The sequence below is a fragment of the Leishmania braziliensis genome, chromosome 18 (assembly GCF_000002845.2).
Source record: "Leishmania braziliensis MHOM/BR/75/M2904 complete genome, chromosome 18".
NCBI lineage: Eukaryota > Euglenozoa > Kinetoplastea > Trypanosomatida > Trypanosomatidae > Leishmania > Leishmania braziliensis.
In genome coordinates, this window is record NC_009310.2 from 455,560 (window position 1) to 474,258 (window position 18,699).

General features: G+C 52.7%; 6 protein-coding genes across 6 annotated transcripts; all 6 read left to right on the forward strand.

The window, feature by feature from the left end:
* Window positions 1-186: 186 nt before the first annotated feature.
* LBRM_18_1170 (putative vacuolar protein sorting complex subunit) lies at window positions 187-2,961 on the forward strand (the record flags this gene model as incomplete). The annotated part of the gene is made up of 1 exon (XM_001563989.1): window positions 187-2,961. The coding sequence occupies one exon, from the start codon at window positions 187-189 to the stop codon at window positions 2,959-2,961; it is 2,775 nt and encodes a 924-aa protein (XP_001564039.1).
* A 938-nt stretch (window positions 2,962-3,899) lies between these two features.
* On the forward strand, window positions 3,900-4,898 carry LBRM_18_1180 (protein kinase A catalytic subunit; the record flags this gene model as incomplete). The annotated part of the gene is made up of 1 exon (XM_001563990.1): window positions 3,900-4,898. One exon carries the CDS (start codon window positions 3,900-3,902, stop codon window positions 4,896-4,898), a length of 999 nt encoding a protein of 332 aa, XP_001564040.1.
* A 3,053-nt stretch (window positions 4,899-7,951) lies between these two features.
* Window positions 7,952-9,847, forward strand: PDEA (putative cAMP phosphodiesterase A; the record flags this gene model as incomplete). Its single annotated transcript, XM_001563991.1, has 1 exon — window positions 7,952-9,847. The coding sequence occupies one exon, from the start codon at window positions 7,952-7,954 to the stop codon at window positions 9,845-9,847; it is 1,896 nt and encodes a 631-aa protein (XP_001564041.1).
* Window positions 9,848-11,767: 1,920 nt separating this feature from the next.
* On the forward strand, window positions 11,768-12,703 carry LBRM_18_1200 (conserved hypothetical protein; the record flags this gene model as incomplete). The annotated part of the gene is made up of 1 exon (XM_001563992.1): window positions 11,768-12,703. The coding sequence occupies one exon, from the start codon at window positions 11,768-11,770 to the stop codon at window positions 12,701-12,703; it is 936 nt and encodes a 311-aa protein (XP_001564042.1).
* A 768-nt stretch (window positions 12,704-13,471) lies between these two features.
* On the forward strand, window positions 13,472-15,985 carry LBRM_18_1210 (putative methyltransferase; the record flags this gene model as incomplete). Its single annotated transcript, XM_001563993.1, has 1 exon — window positions 13,472-15,985. One exon carries the CDS (start codon window positions 13,472-13,474, stop codon window positions 15,983-15,985), a length of 2,514 nt encoding a protein of 837 aa, XP_001564043.1.
* Window positions 15,986-17,104: 1,119 nt separating this feature from the next.
* LBRM_18_1220 (conserved hypothetical protein) lies at window positions 17,105-18,175 on the forward strand (the record flags this gene model as incomplete). The annotated part of the gene is made up of 1 exon (XM_001563994.1): window positions 17,105-18,175. One exon carries the CDS (start codon window positions 17,105-17,107, stop codon window positions 18,173-18,175), a length of 1,071 nt encoding a protein of 356 aa, XP_001564044.1.
* Window positions 18,176-18,699: the final 524 nt, after the last annotated feature.

An 18,699-nucleotide genomic window follows, 5' to 3' on the forward strand; every position in this document is an offset into this window, starting at 1 on the left:
ATGAACTCTACTACTCTTACAATCACACTCTTGCTTCTCTCTCTTTGTTACAGAGTTGATATATATATATATATATTGTTATATCCGGGCCTTCGTTTTTCTCGCAAAGTTTTGGGTCCCTTCTGATGGAACACTGTGGCAAGAGTGATTCTTTAGTTCTCGCTTCTTGCTTGCCCTCGGTAGCCGATGCCTCACAGGCGGCACTTTGATCGAACCAGTCGTCTAGGATCATGGATCTCGCTAGGAACAGAAGCTCTTTTTCGCTTTGCGGAGTTGGAGGACTACTCCAACACGCTTCCGTTCAAGTTCGATAATTCTCTGATGGCACACAGTGGATACGGTGGGCTTGTTGCTCTTTTTTCTCCTAGAGCGTGTAATTTTTCAACAAACGAGAACTCTATCTTCCTCTTTCATCTCGCCGGAACTCCTTTGCAGAAACGCCCCCGTATTCAATTAAAGGCGATTGAAAGGGTCATCTACATGACATGGAACAAGGCAGCTGATCACTTAATAGTTGTTTTGAATACAGGATTCGTCCACTTTTACAACTACTGCGGCGCAGCAGCAGCGCCATCTTTGCCGATGGAAATACCAATTGCCTGTACATCGTGTGATAATGGGTTTGTTGCACTTGTTGACACGGCAACTGAAGCGAAGCTTGTACTCGTACACCTTGGACGACAAAAGGAGTACACGATGCGAGAACTCTCTTTGCCACAGAGCATTCGCCAATTCATGACCACCATCGCGCTCGTCGCCCTCGAAAGCGTTGACAAAGAAGAGACAAAAGAGGTGTTTCTTTCTTATACACCATGGTCCTCGAACTCATTTATTTGCCGGTGCCTTTTCGGAGCGTCGAACTCATCCTTCTTAGAACTCGCTGTACCAGTTGAAGGAGGACGCGTTCTAGGGATGTGTCGCTCGCCTACCAGTCGTGCCGTCGCGTTCATGATGCTAGATGGATCGTTATACTCGACAAGTAGTGGATTCTCTGAGGTTTCGCTGCTTAGGCGCACCGACGTGACTCTGGAAAGTTTTCTGCAAATGACGTGGTGTGGAGGTCATTGCGTTGCATACCTACAGCGAATGCAGTACGGTGGCGCGTTGGATGAGGGTGAGGACTGCCCCTGCTCGCTTTTCTTGATGAACGTCGATGAACCTGACAACAATGACTGCATCTCTGATTTACCGTTTGACGCCTGTCTTCTTCCCGAGAAGGACGGCGCTTGGGTGCTTTCGCGGGAGAAGCTGTTTTTCTTGCAGGTGGCACCGCTTGCCGTTCAGCGCGTCTTTTCTGTCGCTTCGAGGGCTGCTGGGGCGATGCTTGTCGCAACCTACGACGAGTTCATGACCGGCGATGCGTCTGCGGTGCGGATGCTACGAAATCTTGAGCGTGCTTCAGGTGCCCTGGTGGAAGCGGTAGCCGAATGCGTTGCTGCAGCTGGTTTTGAGTTTGATGCGGCGCAGCAGAAGCGGCTGTTGCGAATCGCTGCATTTGGTCGCACATTTTGTTCCCTCTGTGATTCAAGCGCATTTGTGGCCATGTCAAAGCGACTGCGTGTGCGCAATCATCTTCGCCTTGAGCCGCTTGGAATGATTGTGACTGACCAGCAGCTCACTGATCTCGGTGAGGCACGCCTTCTACAGCGTCTTACTGTGTGCAATGAGCACCAGGTAGCCTTTTGTGTGGCAGAAGCTATTGGGTCAGATGTCAAGCTGGTGATGCTGGACTGGGCGATGTGCAGGCTGGCGCGTGTCTCAGTTCACAACAAGGAGGAGGAGCGAGAGGTCGCAAAGCAAATAGTTAAGAAGCTGAAGGCGTGTAGTTTCACTTCATTCGCAGAGCTGGCACAGCAGGCCAAGGTCGCCGGCCGCGGCACCGCCGCGGTGGTACTGCTGGATGCGGAAGTGAACCCCTCTCAGCAAGTGACAATGCTGCTTAGCATTGGCGAGCCTGACATGGCCCTGAAGCGTGCCATTCACGCCGCTGACGCGGACCTAGTGTTCACGGTCATGGTTCACATGATCCGCAACCGTGGGTCCACTGCACTTGCCAGCTTGACAGCGCATAAAACCACGTGCGATCTGCTTCTGCAATACGTGGGGGTGTGCGAAGGCAGTCAGCAGCTCATGGCTGAGTGCTTCAACAAGCACCCACGAGTTCAGGCATACTTTCATCTGTGCAGCTACTTTCGCGAGGAAGCACGGCTGGGACACGCACTGTCGCAGTCGATGGAAAGCGGAAGCTGGGAAATGTTGCAAGAATGCAAAGGCGTGGACATCCAGGCTGCTATTGTCTCAACTAAGAGGGCTGTGGAACACAGCCCACGCTCGCAACCAACCACCACAGCCTTTTCTCCGATCGTCGGTAGCGGGATTCCGTTCCCGCTTTCCATGATCGAGGAGCGCTTTTTGCAGCTGCAGAACAACCTCCTTGAAGAGCAGACCCAGCTCATGAACGAATACAAGGACTACCGCTTCTTACAGGCCAGCGCCGCCGACACAATCCGCTACGCTTTTGAGCATGGACGCACTTCTGTTGCGCAGCGGTTGAAGACTGCGTTTTGCGTGCCAGAGAAGATGTTTCAACGATGTATGCTCAGTGCGTACTTGTGCACTGGCCAGTGGGAGCTCATAGACGACATGAGCGGCATCTCGTCTAGCAAGAAGACGCTGCTTGACGGCGAGGCCTTTGTCACCGCCTTGCTTTCATACAAGCGCCCACAGCAGGCAAAACAGTACATTTCGCGCATTCCAAAGATTGAGACGCGAATGGAGTACTACGTTCTCTGCAGCGACTGGTTCGGTGCCGCTGCCGACTGCAAGCGGAACAATGACCCCGATTTACTGACGCAGCTGAAGGACCGCGCCAAAGGTAATCCAGATGTACTGCGCCAGATTGAAGAGGGCTGGTGCACACTGACCCAAACTACAGGTATCAGCTTTCCCAAGTTCTTTTAGCACCATGTCTTTACACAGAAGCGAGCAGCAGAGAGGTGCTTCCCCTTCCTGGTACCATGACTATCGACTCCTCTTTTTGTTTTTTGCATTTCCTCTTTTGCAAGTTGACCTCGAGCGCATTTCGTTGCTGCTGTCACGAGAGTTTTAGAGCTCTACCGACAACGTTCTGTGTCTGCTTTACTTTCATTGACCTTACAGGAGTGGCACTTCCGACCTGTGGTGCGCGGCGACGGAAACAGTTTCTTGTGTCATCTTTTCCTCTTCCCAGTAAGGGTTGCGCTACACTTTACATTGCGCAAGGTAGGACGCCTCCTCATGCATAGGAAGTGTGTTGCACACGCCGTGTGTGGATGCCGTTGTGTGTTCTCCCTCACCATCGATCGGGAGTGGAAAGAAAAACAAAAGACGCGAAATGGCGTTGTTCGCTTGCCATGCGTTTTCTCAACCCAAGGCGTACGCGAACCGTGTCGCTATCTCTTCCGACCATCGCGTGTTTGAGATGGGTTAAACGAAAGGTTCGCGGGGCTTCCTTTTGGTCTTGGAAGCATGTCCACTCTCCACCACGCACTGCAGCTCCCTCTTCTACCTTTGTCCTCTTTTTTTTTTCATGTCTCTTTCCCTTCGTGGACTTCTGACACCGAAAAAAAAACTGTTACGAGTTCTTCACGCATAAGCGAGGACGGGTGAAACAAACCACACAAACAGGATCGAATTAAAAAAGCACAGCTGTACGCCTCCTTCGTATCCTTTTCTTCCCCCATTCGTGTTCTTGTAGTTGCAAAAAACCTTTGCTTTATACACCTCCAGAGAGGGTGATCACCTGTCGGGCGCAGGCTCCGTCAGAGAGTGATCCAGATTGTCTACTATTATCTGCCTTTCTTCTTGTACATTTTGCTCCTTTTATTCAAGGATATCCTTACCAGTCATTGTAGAACACCATGGTCACCAAGGTTGAGGCTTCCAAATGGAGGCTGAGTGACTTGGAGATGCGTGAGACGGTCGGCACCGGGACTTTCGGGCGAGTACGCTTGGTGAGGCACAAGGGAACAGGCCAATACGCGGCCCTCAAGATCCTCAAGAAGCAGGAGGTACTCCGAATGAAACAGGTTGACCACGTGATGGCGGAGGCAAGTCTTCTCCAGGAGATCGATCACCCTTTCATTGTTAACATGCTACGGGGATACATGGACAAGAACCGGCTGTACATTCTTCTCGAATACGTGGTAGGCGGCGAGCTGTTCTCGCATCTCCGCAAGGCCGGCAAGTTTCCTAATGATGTATCGAAGTTCTACTGCGCGGAGGTGATCCTAGCGTTTGACTACTTGCACAGCAAGACAATCGTTTACCGCGATCTGAAACCGGAGAACATCCTCCTCGACCAGGACGGCAATATAAAGATTACAGATTTTGGTTTCGCAAAGCGCGTGGCGGAGCGTACGTTTACGCTTTGCGGCACACCCGAGTACCTAGCCCCCGAGATCATTCAGAGCAAGGGGCACAACAAGGCTGTCGACTGGTGGGCGCTGGGGATCCTGCTCTACGAAATGCTGGTTGGCTACCCACCGTTCTTCGACGACAGCCCGATGAAAATTTACGAAAAGATCCTTGTAGGCAAGGTTCTCTTCCCGCGGTGGGTAGACTCAAAGGCCCGAGACTTCATCAAGGGCCTTCTGTCCCTCGATCCCACGAAGCGTCTCGGCAATCTGCCCAACGGTGCCGAGGACATCAAGAACCACAAGTACTTTGCGGAAGTGGACTGGAACGTAGTGCTGTCCAAGAAGATCCCCGCGCCAATCCCGGTGCGGCAGCACAAGGAAGGTGACACCCACTACTTCGACAAATACCCCGACAGCCCACTCAACGCTTTTCGGACTTTGACTGCATCACAGCAGGATTGCTTCGCCAATTTCTGCAACGGCCAGTATACGGACGACTAGTTTCCTGTGTCTGTTTCCAAGGCGTTAAGGTGCGGAAGGCAGGGAGCGACGAGCATGTGTAGACCCCTTTCACACGGTCAGTTGCGTTGCATTCCTCCTGTTAGCTATGTTGATGTGCGCGACTGCGCCCACCGGTACCATTAGCAATTCGTCTAAATCCTTGGGGGAGTTGCTTTGCCTGCGCGTTCTTTTGTAACTGCCGTCTCTCTGTTTTCCTGTTCATACTGTGTATTTTGTTGTTGTTTTGTGCCCTTTCCACCTCGAGGCACTTTTGGCAGGTGAGGATGCTAGTGCATGCGGGTCGCATGGCGACTTCTCGCCTTCATGATGTATTTATCAGCGCTTCAGAGCTCTTAAATGTGGTGTTGACGAAAGCGCAAGGACAATGTATAATAAAACACACCCGCGGGGAGAGGTTATTGTGGACTACAATCTCGAACGGTTGGGGTTTGGGTTGGTGCTTTTAGTCTCTTTTTTCTTTTTTTGTCTTTCTGAGTCGATTCTAACTGATTTCTTTTAGACGGCCGAGGCCGAGGCAATACTGCGTTCTCCATGGTGCATGTGCGCGCAAAACGCAGCCAACAGATAGCTTGATCCAATAGCTTGCGCCCACTGATCTTCACAGTCCCCCTTTTCGCATCTCCGGGGGGGGGCTTTTTTCCTCCTTTCATGTGTATCCCCTTTTTTACTTCTAATGAGGAGCTTTCCTCAGCCCTCTTCCACCTTTTGTTCCCCGCCGCTGGTGCTGGTTGAAATGTACGTATGTGGGTGTGTTCGTGATGGAAGAAGAAAAGGAGCACAGAATACCAAAAATAGAAGAGGTGGATGTGAAAATCCATGGAGCGACCCGGGAGGCCTTCACCACAGTTTTTTGTCCCCGACAGTTTAGCCGCAGCCCCATGGATGGGTATCATCATCTTGTAGAGCGGTGATATAAGTGGAATGATGGAGGGGGCTGATGGGGCTGCTTCTCTGTCTACGTCTCTTTTGCCCCCTGCTTCTCCTGATATCACCTCTCCTTGATTCAACTTGGAATTTGCACACATCAGCACACGCATGTGATTTTAGGTGCTGCCCTTCTCCAGCGTTCTCTCTCCTATCCATACGATTATAGCAAGTGAAGTGTCCATGTTGTTGTCATCAGAAAACAAGCGGGAAAAAGTGAATCCACATCAACGCACAGTCTCGAGAGTGTGAGTGCGTGTGTGTCGTACGTAGGACAAGTATGATACCCGCTGTCTTGTATAGTTTTCGGTACCTATGTACATTAGTCGTGTTTTGCCTTTGTTCTTTTACTTCTACCCTCTTGTGTCTCTCTTTTTATTTGTTTCGCTCTCTCTTTCCTTTTTCTTCGGATGTTCACAAGGCTATCTGTGCTTTGCCGTTGTTTGTTTGAGCTTCGTCCCTCTTCTTCGACTCCTTTTAAAAAGTTGCTCAAATTGCTCTCTCCTTTGATTTGTGGCTCTCTCCCTTTCCACTTTCCCCGCTTTGCTCCCCTACCCTGTTTCTCCCTCCTTCCCCTTTTCATATGATTAATGGTGACGTCCTTTGTTTCTCCCCTCTTTCTGTCCATTTTTTTTTCGCCGAGCTCATTATGTCTTTCAACCGTTTCTTTCTCTCCCCGTCTCCTTATTGGCTTACCCACCGTGTATACATCAGCGAGGAGTACACGGTGTCGAGATGATGCTGATGAGCTTCATTCCTGTTTTTATTTTTTTACTCTTCATAGGATTTGAAAGAAAAGAAAGGAGAGCGTGAAAAGGGCGAAGACTCAAAGTACAAAACCAAACTCGACGAAAACATAAGAGCACTGCAGAAAGTACAAGAAAGGTCAGCAGGAAAGGGGAGGGGGGGGGATGCAATGCTAACACTGCCCCCAAAAGAAAAAATGAATGGTCCGTACCTGATAAGGAAAGACGAGAAAATCAACGAACAAAAGGTGGCCACATATACTCAGCCAAGGGGAAGGAGGTGAGTTGACAGGAGACGGAGAAAGAACTGCTCGTGTACAGAAGAAGCAGGCCACCTATTGGTAGAGACATTCTCCCATCTCCCCCTTCATCCTTTAGTACATGTGATGGTAACATGTGGAGTGCTTGCGAGGCGCTCAAATACAAAATAGAAGAAAAAAAGGAAGCAGTGAGGGGAGCAGGCGCTCATCTTATTAGTGAGAGGCGTGCCGAGCATCATACGCAAAATGGATTTGCTGTGGGGCGTACGCGTTTCCACAAACTCCACTTCTGTGCTTGTCTCATTCTTAGCGTAAACAGGTGGCACTTTCGAAAGCAGCGTGCTGTGCTCTTTTTTTTTTTTACATCCCGCCTTTGTCCTTTTTTTTTTTTGCATTTTCGCTTTTGTTTTTCGCAGGGGTAACAGAACGCGTTCCCGCATCTCCTCATACACACAGCTAAACCCAAGTTAATGGTTCGAGTGCTGCGTTTTGCTTGACATTCTGTGTGTGGCCATTGAAAGCTACCCCTCTCAATCCGAAAAAAAAGCAATTCTTGAACGCCAATAAGCTTCATGAGATGTTCGTGTATGCCACTCCACCGGCAAGTATCGGAGGATCCGGCTCATTTTTTATTCTCTGGAGCAGTCAACGAGACATGTTGCTGTAGATTCGGATTACCACGGTGCTTGCTGTGAACCTCGACCGTGTATTTTCACCAGGTATTATGAGCGCAAGCAGCCGGTTTTCAAGACAAGTCGCTCGCGTGGCTCTGCAGCTTTCCGTGCGGAAACTTCCCTTTCTTTGACTCTGTCGCCATTCTTTTCTATTTCCTAACTCTGTATCTCATTCCCTGCAACACAGCTGAAGTGTAACGCACTTCTTGCTTATTATTTCCCTCTTTTTTGTTTTCTTGCGTCTCTTCCTCCCTTTCGCAGCTTCTCACCGACACAGCTCGTCCACCGCTTGGAAAGGCAAACAAGGCGCGAAACAGTACACAAACACTTCACTCACTCACCCACCAGGAGGTTGACAAAGAAAATAAATTCTCTGAACCCTTGATTCTTTTTTCCCTCTGTTGCGCTTTGTTTTATCCGAGAGAGCAATGTCTGACTTTCTTGAACAGTTGCAGCAGCAGGCAAGCATGTATGCCATCTGCAGCAACACTGTCTCCGTGATGGTAGGGATGAGCGACACAGCAGAGGAGCTGTCGCTCCGTTCCTACGATAGTTTTACAGGTACCTCCTACATCTGCAATCTGAGCGAGAAGGCCCTTCAGACAGCGAAGGCCTCTCTGTGTGACAATGCCGATTGGAGCAGCTTCTTTCGCGAGGTTCAGCTGGCATTCAATTCGGGTAAAGTAATCGTGCAGCCTGGGAATGCGCGCCGAGCCGCCGGTACAACCACTGAGTCAGTTTCCGCCGACTTCAAAGACCTAGCATGCTCGATGGAAGTGCAGTGCCTGTCGAGCTCAGAGGAGAAGCGTGCAAGCTTTGTGCTTGAGCGTACCGTTGTGGACCAACAAAAGTACATTCTCGAGCACATGCTGGAGGCGCATCACATGTGTCGCCATCCGAAGGAGTACGAGCAGAGGCTGTCCCACATTGTCGAGGTCAAGGAGGTAGCGCGCGCGAAGCGCAAGGCACTTGATTGTGAACTGATCGCGCTGAACGATAATCTGACACGCAACAAGCACAAGCAGAAGATGTGCAACGAGCGTAAAGCGGAGCTTCTGCAAAAGATCGGTGGCTGCGATACGGAGAACACGGGGAATCCGTGGCGGGCAGTTCAGGCAAAGCAGCAGAAAGAAGCCGGCGAGAACAACGAGTCTCGGCTTCCAAACCCGCTCGGCAATCGCACCTGCAAGGACTTTGACCTTGTACTGTTTCGCATGATCAAGAGTCGATGGTTGTCACCGGAGGAGTGCGACGCATCCTCGCCCGCGAATCGCGTCGTGAAGCCGTTCTCCAAAGAGGACTTCGCCATACAAGTGAGTCAACTCTCGGGTAGCCGAGCTGTGGTGTGGAAGGCGCTGGACTCCATCGACAGATGGAGCTACCGCGTGTTTGATGTCCAAGTAGCCATGAGCGGTGACGACTACCTCTCGCTCCCAGCGCAGACACACGGCGGGTCTCTCCTTGTAACCATGTACGCACTGCTGTGCATGCACGACTTCCTGCAGAAGTTCAATATTGACGAGCAAATCGCGCTCGACTGGATTAGCGCAGTGGAGGCGGGCTATCAAGGCAACCCGTATCACAACTCGATGCACGCGGCGGATGTGCTGCAGATTACGCACTTCGTCATTACACAGGGGGGATTGGCGAAGCGGTGCAATCTCAGCGACATCCAGGTCTTCTCTGCCATGCTGGCTGCTTCGATCCACGACTTCGACCACCCTGGGACCAACAATAACTTCCATGTCAAGACTGGCAGCTACCTTGCAACGCTGTACAACGATCGTAGTGTCCTCGAGAATCTGCATGTGAGCAGCGTTTTCGAGCTCATGAAGAACCCAGCCTTTAATATTCTAGCCAGCTTTAGTGATGAGGAGCGTCATGAGATTCGAGAGACGATGATAGAGATGGTACTGGCGACAGACATGGGTTCTCACGGAAAATACGTGGCGAGTCTGAAGAGCAAGATGCAGGAGGGCTCCAGTTTCACCAGGACCGACGAACAGATTCTCTGCCTCTCGATTGCTCTGAAGATGGCCGACATTTCAAACTGCGGGCGCCCGCTCGACATCTACCTGCGCTGGGGAGAGAAGGTGTCGGACGAGTTCTACCAACAAGGTGACCGCGAGCGCAATCTGGGCCTCGATTGCAGTCCCTTCATGGATCGCCTGCATCCAAGCCTTGCGAAGAGCCAGATTGCCTTCATGAATTACATCATCACACCCTTCTTCGAGCAGGTGGCCGATCTCTTGCCTGATATGCGCTTCGCGGTGGGGTTGGTCGAGGAAAACAAAGCGTATTGGGCTAGCCACGATGACTCGTAGGGAGAGCCCACCCACTGTCTTCTGTGGCCCGCTTGTTTCTTCACCATCCTTCTTCTCGCTGTGACTCTCTTCTGCAGAGACAAAGACACAGGCACAGACACACAATCAATTTCCTCGCTACTTAGTGCCACTCCTGTTATCTTCACCGGAGGCGGGATAAAGATGTATATGTATATGATCCCTATTGTTGTGACTCCCAACTTCACTCCTGCCCTCGCTGCATCTCCTTGTTATGTTTGCTTTTTTTTTCTTCGTCATTCTTTCTTCCTCACCGAAGGCTGAAAAGGGCGAAGGGCAAGGGGGTAGGGAGAGGGGGTCGAAGGAAAAGGAGCAGCACTCACTGGAACCTTCACTCATTTTTTTCCCCTTTTCTTCTCCCACACCCGCTCGGTCGTCTCCTTGCCTTAACAAAAAAGGCGCATGGTTTAGTTGTTGTCATGAAGCGTAGACACACATGTGATCCCTCTGGGCGCGTTTGAGGCGCGCGCGAGCTCCACGCTTCTCTTCCCACTTCCTTCCCACTTTCTCACTCGCCCACCCTCCACTCTTCACCTCCTATTGCGCATCGGACGTGCGTGTCTGTCTGTGTAGCGAGACTCTCGCACACGTTTCTTCACCTCTTTTTTTGTTTACACACCTCGTGCATTCTAACCCCCCATTTTTATTTTTTATTTTAGCTGACATTTACGCTCATTTCTGTTTCTTCCGTCGTTTCTTTTGTCCCTCCTCAGTTGTTACCGGCACTGTTACTTGAATTGGCATTTTGTCTGCATGCTGGCTTTACGTTGGCGGCTTAACCCCTCTTCTTCCCTCGCTAGCCTTGTCTCAGGGCACACTGATCACACTCCCCTTCTGCTAGTGATCCTCCTTTCCCCTTTCAATAAAACAAGAGAGCGGGTCGCTGTCCACCTCCTGCGCTTCTCTATTTTTTTTTTTTCCTTTGCCTAGTGGATGCTTCGTTTAGTTTGGCTGACGGGATGCAGCAGGCAGAGTTTACACGTTTTAACCCTTTCCTCTATCCCGTTGACAAATGCGGCTCTACGAGGCTCATGTATGGCAGAGACAGTCCACCTTCCTGTGAAAAACATGACAAGATATTGCTAGTGTAAAATTATGAGCTACCGAAGATGGAGATGAGCGTTGGTGACATTTCCGTTAGTGCTTTCTATCGCTGAGCCCCTGTTTTGCGGCTTTAGCGGCTTGTCAACGCCTGGCTGGGACTTCTCTACAATGATGTTGCCACTACTGTTTGAACTCGGCAGCCGGGTTATGGCCACAATCTCCTGCTTCTTGGGCACAATTCATCACTCTTTGCAATTCTTTCTTCTCGAATCCAACAGTTCCTCTCCCTTTCGCTTCTTTGTCCATTCCCGCGCTCGTTGATGCTTCTTGGTTTCAATCTACTCCCTCCCTTTCCTTGTACGTAGAAGGAGCAAAACGACAGAGTCTCGAGAGTCTGTATCCACACAGTTCGCCAGAGTCTGTTCCTCGTCTCGTTACTTTATTTCACGCAGCACACACAGCGACACTCACTCACCTTCTCATACGTTGCATAGTGCTAAGGTGTACCATCTACTCATTTTTCTTTTTGTCGCGGCACACAATTTTCCCTCTCGATTACTATTTGGTTACCATTGTGGGCATCCTGTTGCTGTCTTTTTTTAAATTGTTCCCATCTTTGTGGAGCTTTAAATCTGTGCTCACCTCTCGCAACAGAGTTCTTTCAGCGTAATCGTCTTTGTGTGCAGTAGTCGATGCTCACAACATTCTGAAATAGTACGCCCTCTAGTGCCGAACTGCAATCTGCATACTTCACTGTCTCTCACCGTGTCGTTTTTTTTTCCTTCAAGCCTTCGACAGAGTACCTATGCAAGCTGACTCATAGTTCCCTACTCAAGCGCACATAATCGAGCATTGAATATGCACCTTTCCGAGCTTTGCCGGGACTCCAACATTGACGTGATCATCGATCACCTTCGCCAGATAGTACCACTAGAGGCCGTGCAGGCTTCATCTTCCTTTGAGAGAGAAGCAGGTGACGACACGACTGCCGAAACTGGCCACTCGGAGCTTCATGGACTCTGGAGCTATCAGGACAATGATGGGCGCACCGCCTTCCATTGGGCCGTCGCGCTAAAGAACTTTGACCTGGCTCACAAGTTGATGCAGGCACCGTACAATTCACCTGTACTGACCGGAGATGAGGAGCTGAACACACCCTTTGCCACTGCCTGTAGCGTTGGCGCACCGCTAGACTTGCTGAGAGAGATCCTGGACCGAAGTGTGACTGAGTTTGCCGCGTACATGAAGCACAAGGAGGCTCAGCAACACCCTATTACCGAGGTGCAGAACAGCAGCAGTGCTGCTCCGGCCCTGCATGCCCAGGAGAGCAACCACGGAGAGCGGAAGTTCTTCTCAGACATGCCGGGGATACCTCAGCCTGCCGACGCCACTCCGGCTTCTATCAGTGCTGTACTTATTGACACCGAAGATGCGACGGGACAAACACCTCTGCTGCTGGCTGTGGGACGTGGGCACTTGGGCATTGTGCGCTTCTTGCTGGAGAGCGGTGCAGATTTGATGCATCAAAATCGTAGAGGTCAGTCAGCGCTGCACCGCGCTGTGAACCGCGGAAACGTGGAGCTCGTTGAGTTTCTTGTTTCGACAAGTGAAAAAAAAAATACGACGAACAAGGCAGCGCATCGGACGTGGATGGACCTGCGGGACAATCACGGCGATTCCGCGCTCTTCTACGCCTCCATGGATAACAACGAGGAGATTGGCCGGTACCTGCTGCGCCACGGCGCCGATCGTGAGTTGCGCAATGCAGATGGCAAGGCATTCTGGGAGGTGTAGGCACCGCAAAAGAAAACAGCACGAAACACCGAGAGAAAAAGAAACGTTGAGCTTCGCTTTCATCTGGCATCTGGTGAGAAGGCCATTGCTGTTCTCGAGGGTAACAGGCGTACGCGGCTGTGTGTGACTGCTTTGTGACGGTAATCAACAATCCAGGATCCCTTCTAGTCCGCGTACTTCTTACTGCTTACCTCCCCCCCCCCTTCTCCCCCCACACGTCGCTGCTGCTCCATTAAAGTGCGTGAATTACATTGAAGACGCAGCGATCGCTTTGGCTTGCATCACTTTCTTTTTGTTATTGGCCTCCCCCAAACATAAGGTAAAATGCTGAGGTAGACGTTGTGACCCACCCGTCCCCATACGAGTCGTGGGAAGAAAGTGGTGGGTGCAGTAGGGTCGCGCATGTACACACAATGTGTCGCTTTGGAGCTCTTTCGAAAGCCAAAAAAGGAGTGGTCCTCCGAAAATATGATCTTTACCACTGTTCCTTCTTCAGGCCCACCGCAGAAACCCTCGCGTTACTTGCTACTATGCTGCGCATAGTTCGATGTCTCCTGTCGAATGCCACAGCTTGTTGCACCATTTGGGTGATGCTCGTGCTCGACCACGCCTCGGGCTTCTTCATTCGCTTAGCGTTTGCTCTGTTCTTGTGCGCTCCTCCTTTTCATCCTTTCCCCATTTCGTGTCAATCAATTCTCTCCCCCCCCCTTTTCACTTCAGCCTCTTTTGCGCTACCTACCGAGCGGCTTACTTTAGAAAGCAGCCGTCATGAAGCGTCGGGAGCAGCGCCGACAACGAGAGCGCAAACAGCTGCCAGCTGCCTTGATAAAGCTGATCCAACTCATTCCATCCGACAAGGATGCGCGCAGCTACCTTGCAAGGGAGTTCGTCGGCACCACAAAGGACGAAGCAGGGTCGAATGCACCGTGCGCCGCGGAGGGCAGTGGGCGTGATGCTGACACGAGTGACGCGTGGATTTTCGGCAGTGGACTCGAGAAGCTACTGTTGGTTCTAGGGGAGGAGGCGTGTCCTGATGGGGCTTTCGATCTTGTTCGTATCACTCGCCGCGTGCCTCGCAGCCAATCCACGATCAACAGCATCAACGTGGCAGAGTTGTGTTTTGCCCTTTCCCAGGCGTCGGGTCCAGTGAATGTCCACGAGCGGCGTCGCACTGCTGCTGCTTTCGGTCCGCTGGACGAGACGGCACCCCTTCTGCAGTACTACCGAGGCAGTCGATTTGGCGCCATTGTGCGTGGCGAGGATTCGTCCTCTCCTGCAGCTCGACAAGCAGCAGCAGCAGCAGCACCATCGGAGGAAAAGGGCAGCAGAAAGAACGTTGACTCGGAATGGGCGGCGTTTGTGCAGTGCATGGCCACACCACTTCCTATGACGCTTCGCCTGCACCACAGCGAGCGTGCTTTGGCAACCATTGCAACCCGCGTGCTCACCACACCCGACATTGCCGCTGTGGTGCGTCCTGTGGCCGCCTTTCCGTCTAACTCTGGCCTGTACTCCTGCAGCAATAACGACTACCACAGCCACACGCGCGCGGAGTACGTCTGCCGCACCCTTCACAGTGCCAGCGCTGTGTCATTTCAGGAGGTGGTGTCGGCGATACCGGTGTCTGTTCTGGATGTGCAGCCACATCACACTGTTGTGGATCTCTGCGCGGCACCCGGCAGCAAAACACTGCAGGCGTTGGACGCCATGCTGAGCGGTGGGTGGTCTGGAGACGTCTGTCGAGGGGTGCTCATCGCAAACGAAAAGGACCGAGTAAAGGCGACACAGACGTTGCCGGCGCGGTTGAAGCGCTACCACGCTCCGAACGTGATGACCACCCGATGTGATGGTACGCAGTGGCCGCGTTTGTACCTTGATGATCCTACGAACCCGAACAGCGAGCCGCAGGAGCGGCAGTTTGACCGCATTATCTGCGACGTTCCGTGCAGCGGCGATGGCACCATCCGCAAGGAGCGTTCCATCGCAACGACATGGTCGGCAAGCTACGTGAAGTCCCTCGTCCCCACCCAACGTGCACTGCTGTGCCGCGGCCTTGACCTCTTGGCCACAGGCGGTATTCTCGTCTACAGCACGTGCAGCATGAATCCCAAGGAAGATGAGGAGGTGATTTGCGCCGGGTTGGAGATTTTCAGCGACAGTGTCGAGCTTATCGACATCAACGTGACACTGCAGCAGAAAGGGTTTCACCTGCGCTCGATAGGAGGCATTCGCTCCCCCAATCTGGAGGGACTACAGCGGCCGGTGCTGCCGCCGACGTACGACGGCAACAGGGTTCTGCGTGTTCTGCCGCATCGTGACGACACTGGCGGCTTCTTTGTGGCGGCTCTCCGCAAGGTAAAGCAGCCGAACTGGACTGCGCCTACCGTGGTCCGCCACAAGCTAAACCATTGGACGAAAGGCAAGCTGTGGACGCCAGTTGGCGTGGAGGATGAGGCGTGGGTTAACATTGCAACCTTCTACGGGTTTGATCGCCACAGCGAAGCAACCTTTGCGTACTATGACGCCGCTACCTCTTTCTCTGGGAAGGGGCTCATGCCTCTGTATCACCTCAATCCAAACGGTGGGCCTCTTCGCCGCATCGTGCTCTTGACTCCTGCGCTAGCGGATATGGTGCTGCGCACGCGTCCGTACAAGGGCCCTGGTGTGGAAGTGGTGTCGGTCGGTGTGCGCGCCTTCGAGGCATACGACGGGAAGTTTTTGGCCACTGCGACCTGCCGGTGGCGCGCCGTGGTCGAGTCCGCCTCTTTTCTGGCACCGCACTTTACTGCCCGGAAGCTGCACTTTCGCGTCTCAAAGCACAAGCAGCTAATTGAGGATCTGCTTCGAAACGGCTACGTTTACACGCGGGATCACTGGAGGGCAGTGCTGGGCGGAGACCTTGATGTCGTAGCCGCTAATGCGAATCCGAAAGCCCTGGTTAAGTCTGGCAGTCGACTCGAGGCATTGCTGACGCAAGGTAGCACTGTGTCTATTATGTCTGTCGAGGAGGTGGCAGAGCTGCTGCCAAGCCAGATAGAGGTGGGGGGCGTCTTGGTGGGCGTCATCTCTGAAGATCCGGCCGATGCAATCGTTGGTCCGTGGTACATGAGCGCGACACTGAGCGGGCACAAGTTGGAGCTCGCCATCGACGGCTCTCTGCGTGCGTTCGGGTTGATGACGTTCTTTGGCATTCACAACGTTGAGCGTGCCTCGCTGAACGGGAACAACGCCGGCAGTGCGCTCGAAGACGAATCACCTGGGGAGGAGGCAAAGGAGGCATAGCGCAGGAGTCGTCACACTGCGTGGTACAGTGAGACTGCTGTGTTTTTACTGGAGTGGTTTACTGAGACTACAATGAAGTTGGATCTCAAAGAAGCCATGCAGCCTCTCTGCATTGTTGGTCTTTTCTCGTGTACTACTCTAAGCGAGTAATATCATCTTCACCGACTAAACCGACAAACCATAAGCATCACAATAGCATCAAAAATGATGACGGGCCTTTCATTACGTGTATGAAGGAAAAGCAGAGAGGGAGTGTCTGGCTTTTCAACCACTGCGACAAGTCTGTGCGTACGCGTTGGATTTGTCAATCTGGCTCTCTCAAGGCGGGGTAGGGGGACGAGTCGAGAGCTATACGCGCATTGGAATGCACGACCACTCTCGCTCCGTGCAATGACTTCTCCTTGAACGTGCGGTTTGTATTGAGGCGAGGGTCATTGCACACACACACGTGTTTTTATAACAGTTTACGCGAGGAGTCTTCAATATGCTGGAGCTCGTTACCCTCCACAACCAACGCTTTCTCCCCGTCTCTCTCTCTCTCTCTCTGTCTGTCTGTCTGTCTCCCTCAATGTCTTCCATCCATCTCTGACTTGCTGTTGGGTCTTCGTCCATCTTTTTTTTCCTCGCCGCGAAAGGAAGTCGAGGCGTAGCACAGCGCAGCATCCGCCCAAGCTAAACAGTTTACCATCATTGTGGCTTTGTTTCATTTCCCTCACTATTGTACGTCGTTATTGGTGTTCCTTTTTGTCTCCGTTGTCGTCTCCCACCTCCTCTCCCGTTCATGTTGTGCCGTATGGATAAGCACGAGAAGACTCTGTGTCGTGCCTTCAATCTTGTCTTGGTCTCGCTCCCATTGCCCGTGGAGGTTCCTCTTTATCATTTCCCTTTTCTCGCTTTGCTCATCTCTGGACGTTGTATTGCTTCTCCTTACTGCCATTACCCTACCTTGTGCATAATCCCCCCCCTCCCCACTGTTTCCTCGTCGGACAGCGTGGCCAAGGGGTGAAGTCGGTCTTGTGTGCGGACACTCTCTTTTCCCGATAGCTCCGCGCTTTTACACCACCTCCCTCCGTAGCTCTTTCTCCATTTTCGTTCTTAACCATTTTTGTAATCGACGCCATGCAGGTGGGCGTGTATGACAGAGATGATCAGATGTGTCAGTATGAGGACTGCACAGAGATTGATCTGTTGCCTGCCCGGTGCTCCGACTGCCACAAGCGATTCTGCTCCCACCACCTTTCCCACGGGGCACATCACTGCCCAGCTGTGACGGATGTGCGGGTCGGGACGTGCCCCGTATGCCATCGCGTGGTACTGTTGGAGTACCCGCGCCAAAATGTGGACGAGGCGGTGTCCCGGCACCTTGATCGCGGGTGCCGCGATGTGATGCAAGGCAGCGCATCGTACAGCAGCGCGACGGCGAAGAGGAAGCTCGGTCAGGCGGGCGGTCGCCGCTTGGGCGGCTCGGCGCCGGTGTGCAGCATCCAAGACTGTCGCGAGGCCTCCGAGACGCGCGTGAAATGTGATCAATGCGGTCAAACATTCTGCCTTCAGCACCGCGGGCCCCTGCAGCACCACTGCCGCGCTGCTGCCGCCGCGCGCAGCACCGTCGCATCCTCCCCTTCGGAGCAGGATGCAGGCGTGGTAATGTCTCCACTGGGAGGCAAGGCGGTATCCGTGGCACGCCTTCTCACCCACCCTACCAACACTCCCGAAAAGGCGGTGGGCAAGGCGACAGAGCTCCCCTCAGACATGGTGACAGGCCTCGTGTGCTTCCTCATACCCGCCTCTGTTTTCAAGAAGAGCGGCCCCGCTGACTGTGACAAGTTCGAGCCAGTGCCCTCCTTTTTCATGTTTATGCCGAAGAAAATAGCATTGGGTCGTCTTCTGGACACGGCTGTGGATCGTGCCGCCATGAACTCACCCGCCGTGCGCACCGGGAAGCCGTGGAACTTGTTCGCCGTCACGCTGCCCATCCATGCCGAGACCAGGGCGGCTTACCATCCTCCTCTTCCACTCTCAACAGTGGTGGGAAAAAGTCCCATCGGCGAGGTGGAGCGCGCTGTTCTGTTTCTCTCGCCCCTTCAAGCCTTGCCGGAGTGCGCGATTGAGGCAGTGCAGAACTTGGAGAGGAAGAAGGTGCTGCAGTCGACATCGTTGTCATCCAGTCAGGGATGCCAAGTGATGTGATGAGGCAGAGAGAGAGAGAAGGGGGGGGGGTGAGAGCGAAATATGAGGGGAGCATCGACTGTGGGTGCGAAGCTATGCTGAGACTACATCTCTCTCGTTCTCATCCTTGGCATTGTGCGTTGTGCACCCTCGCATCTCTCTCCTGCTTTGCTAGTTTGTCTCTCCCTTGGCTACACCCCTTTGCTCTCTTCATAGCTCGCCTGATCTTGCGCTTTTTTTTTCCATTTCACTTTGCTTTGTTGCTGCTGCGCACGTGTTTTTCTACTGCCGTCACCACTGCCCCCCCCCCCCCGGGGGGTATTCCCCTCTTTTGTCCTCCCTTTGGAATGTCCATCGCAGTCCTCGGTGACGGTCAAACCGGCATGTCTCCCCCTTTTTCTTTTTTTTTTTCGCTTCCGCTTCCCCCTTCCTCATCTTAGGCGATGGAGACGATGCAACTTCATGGAGAGCGACATCGGGCGCGTCGGCGACACCTTTCTTTCTCTTTCATTCGTTTCTGTATTCTAATCTACCCCCCCCCCCCC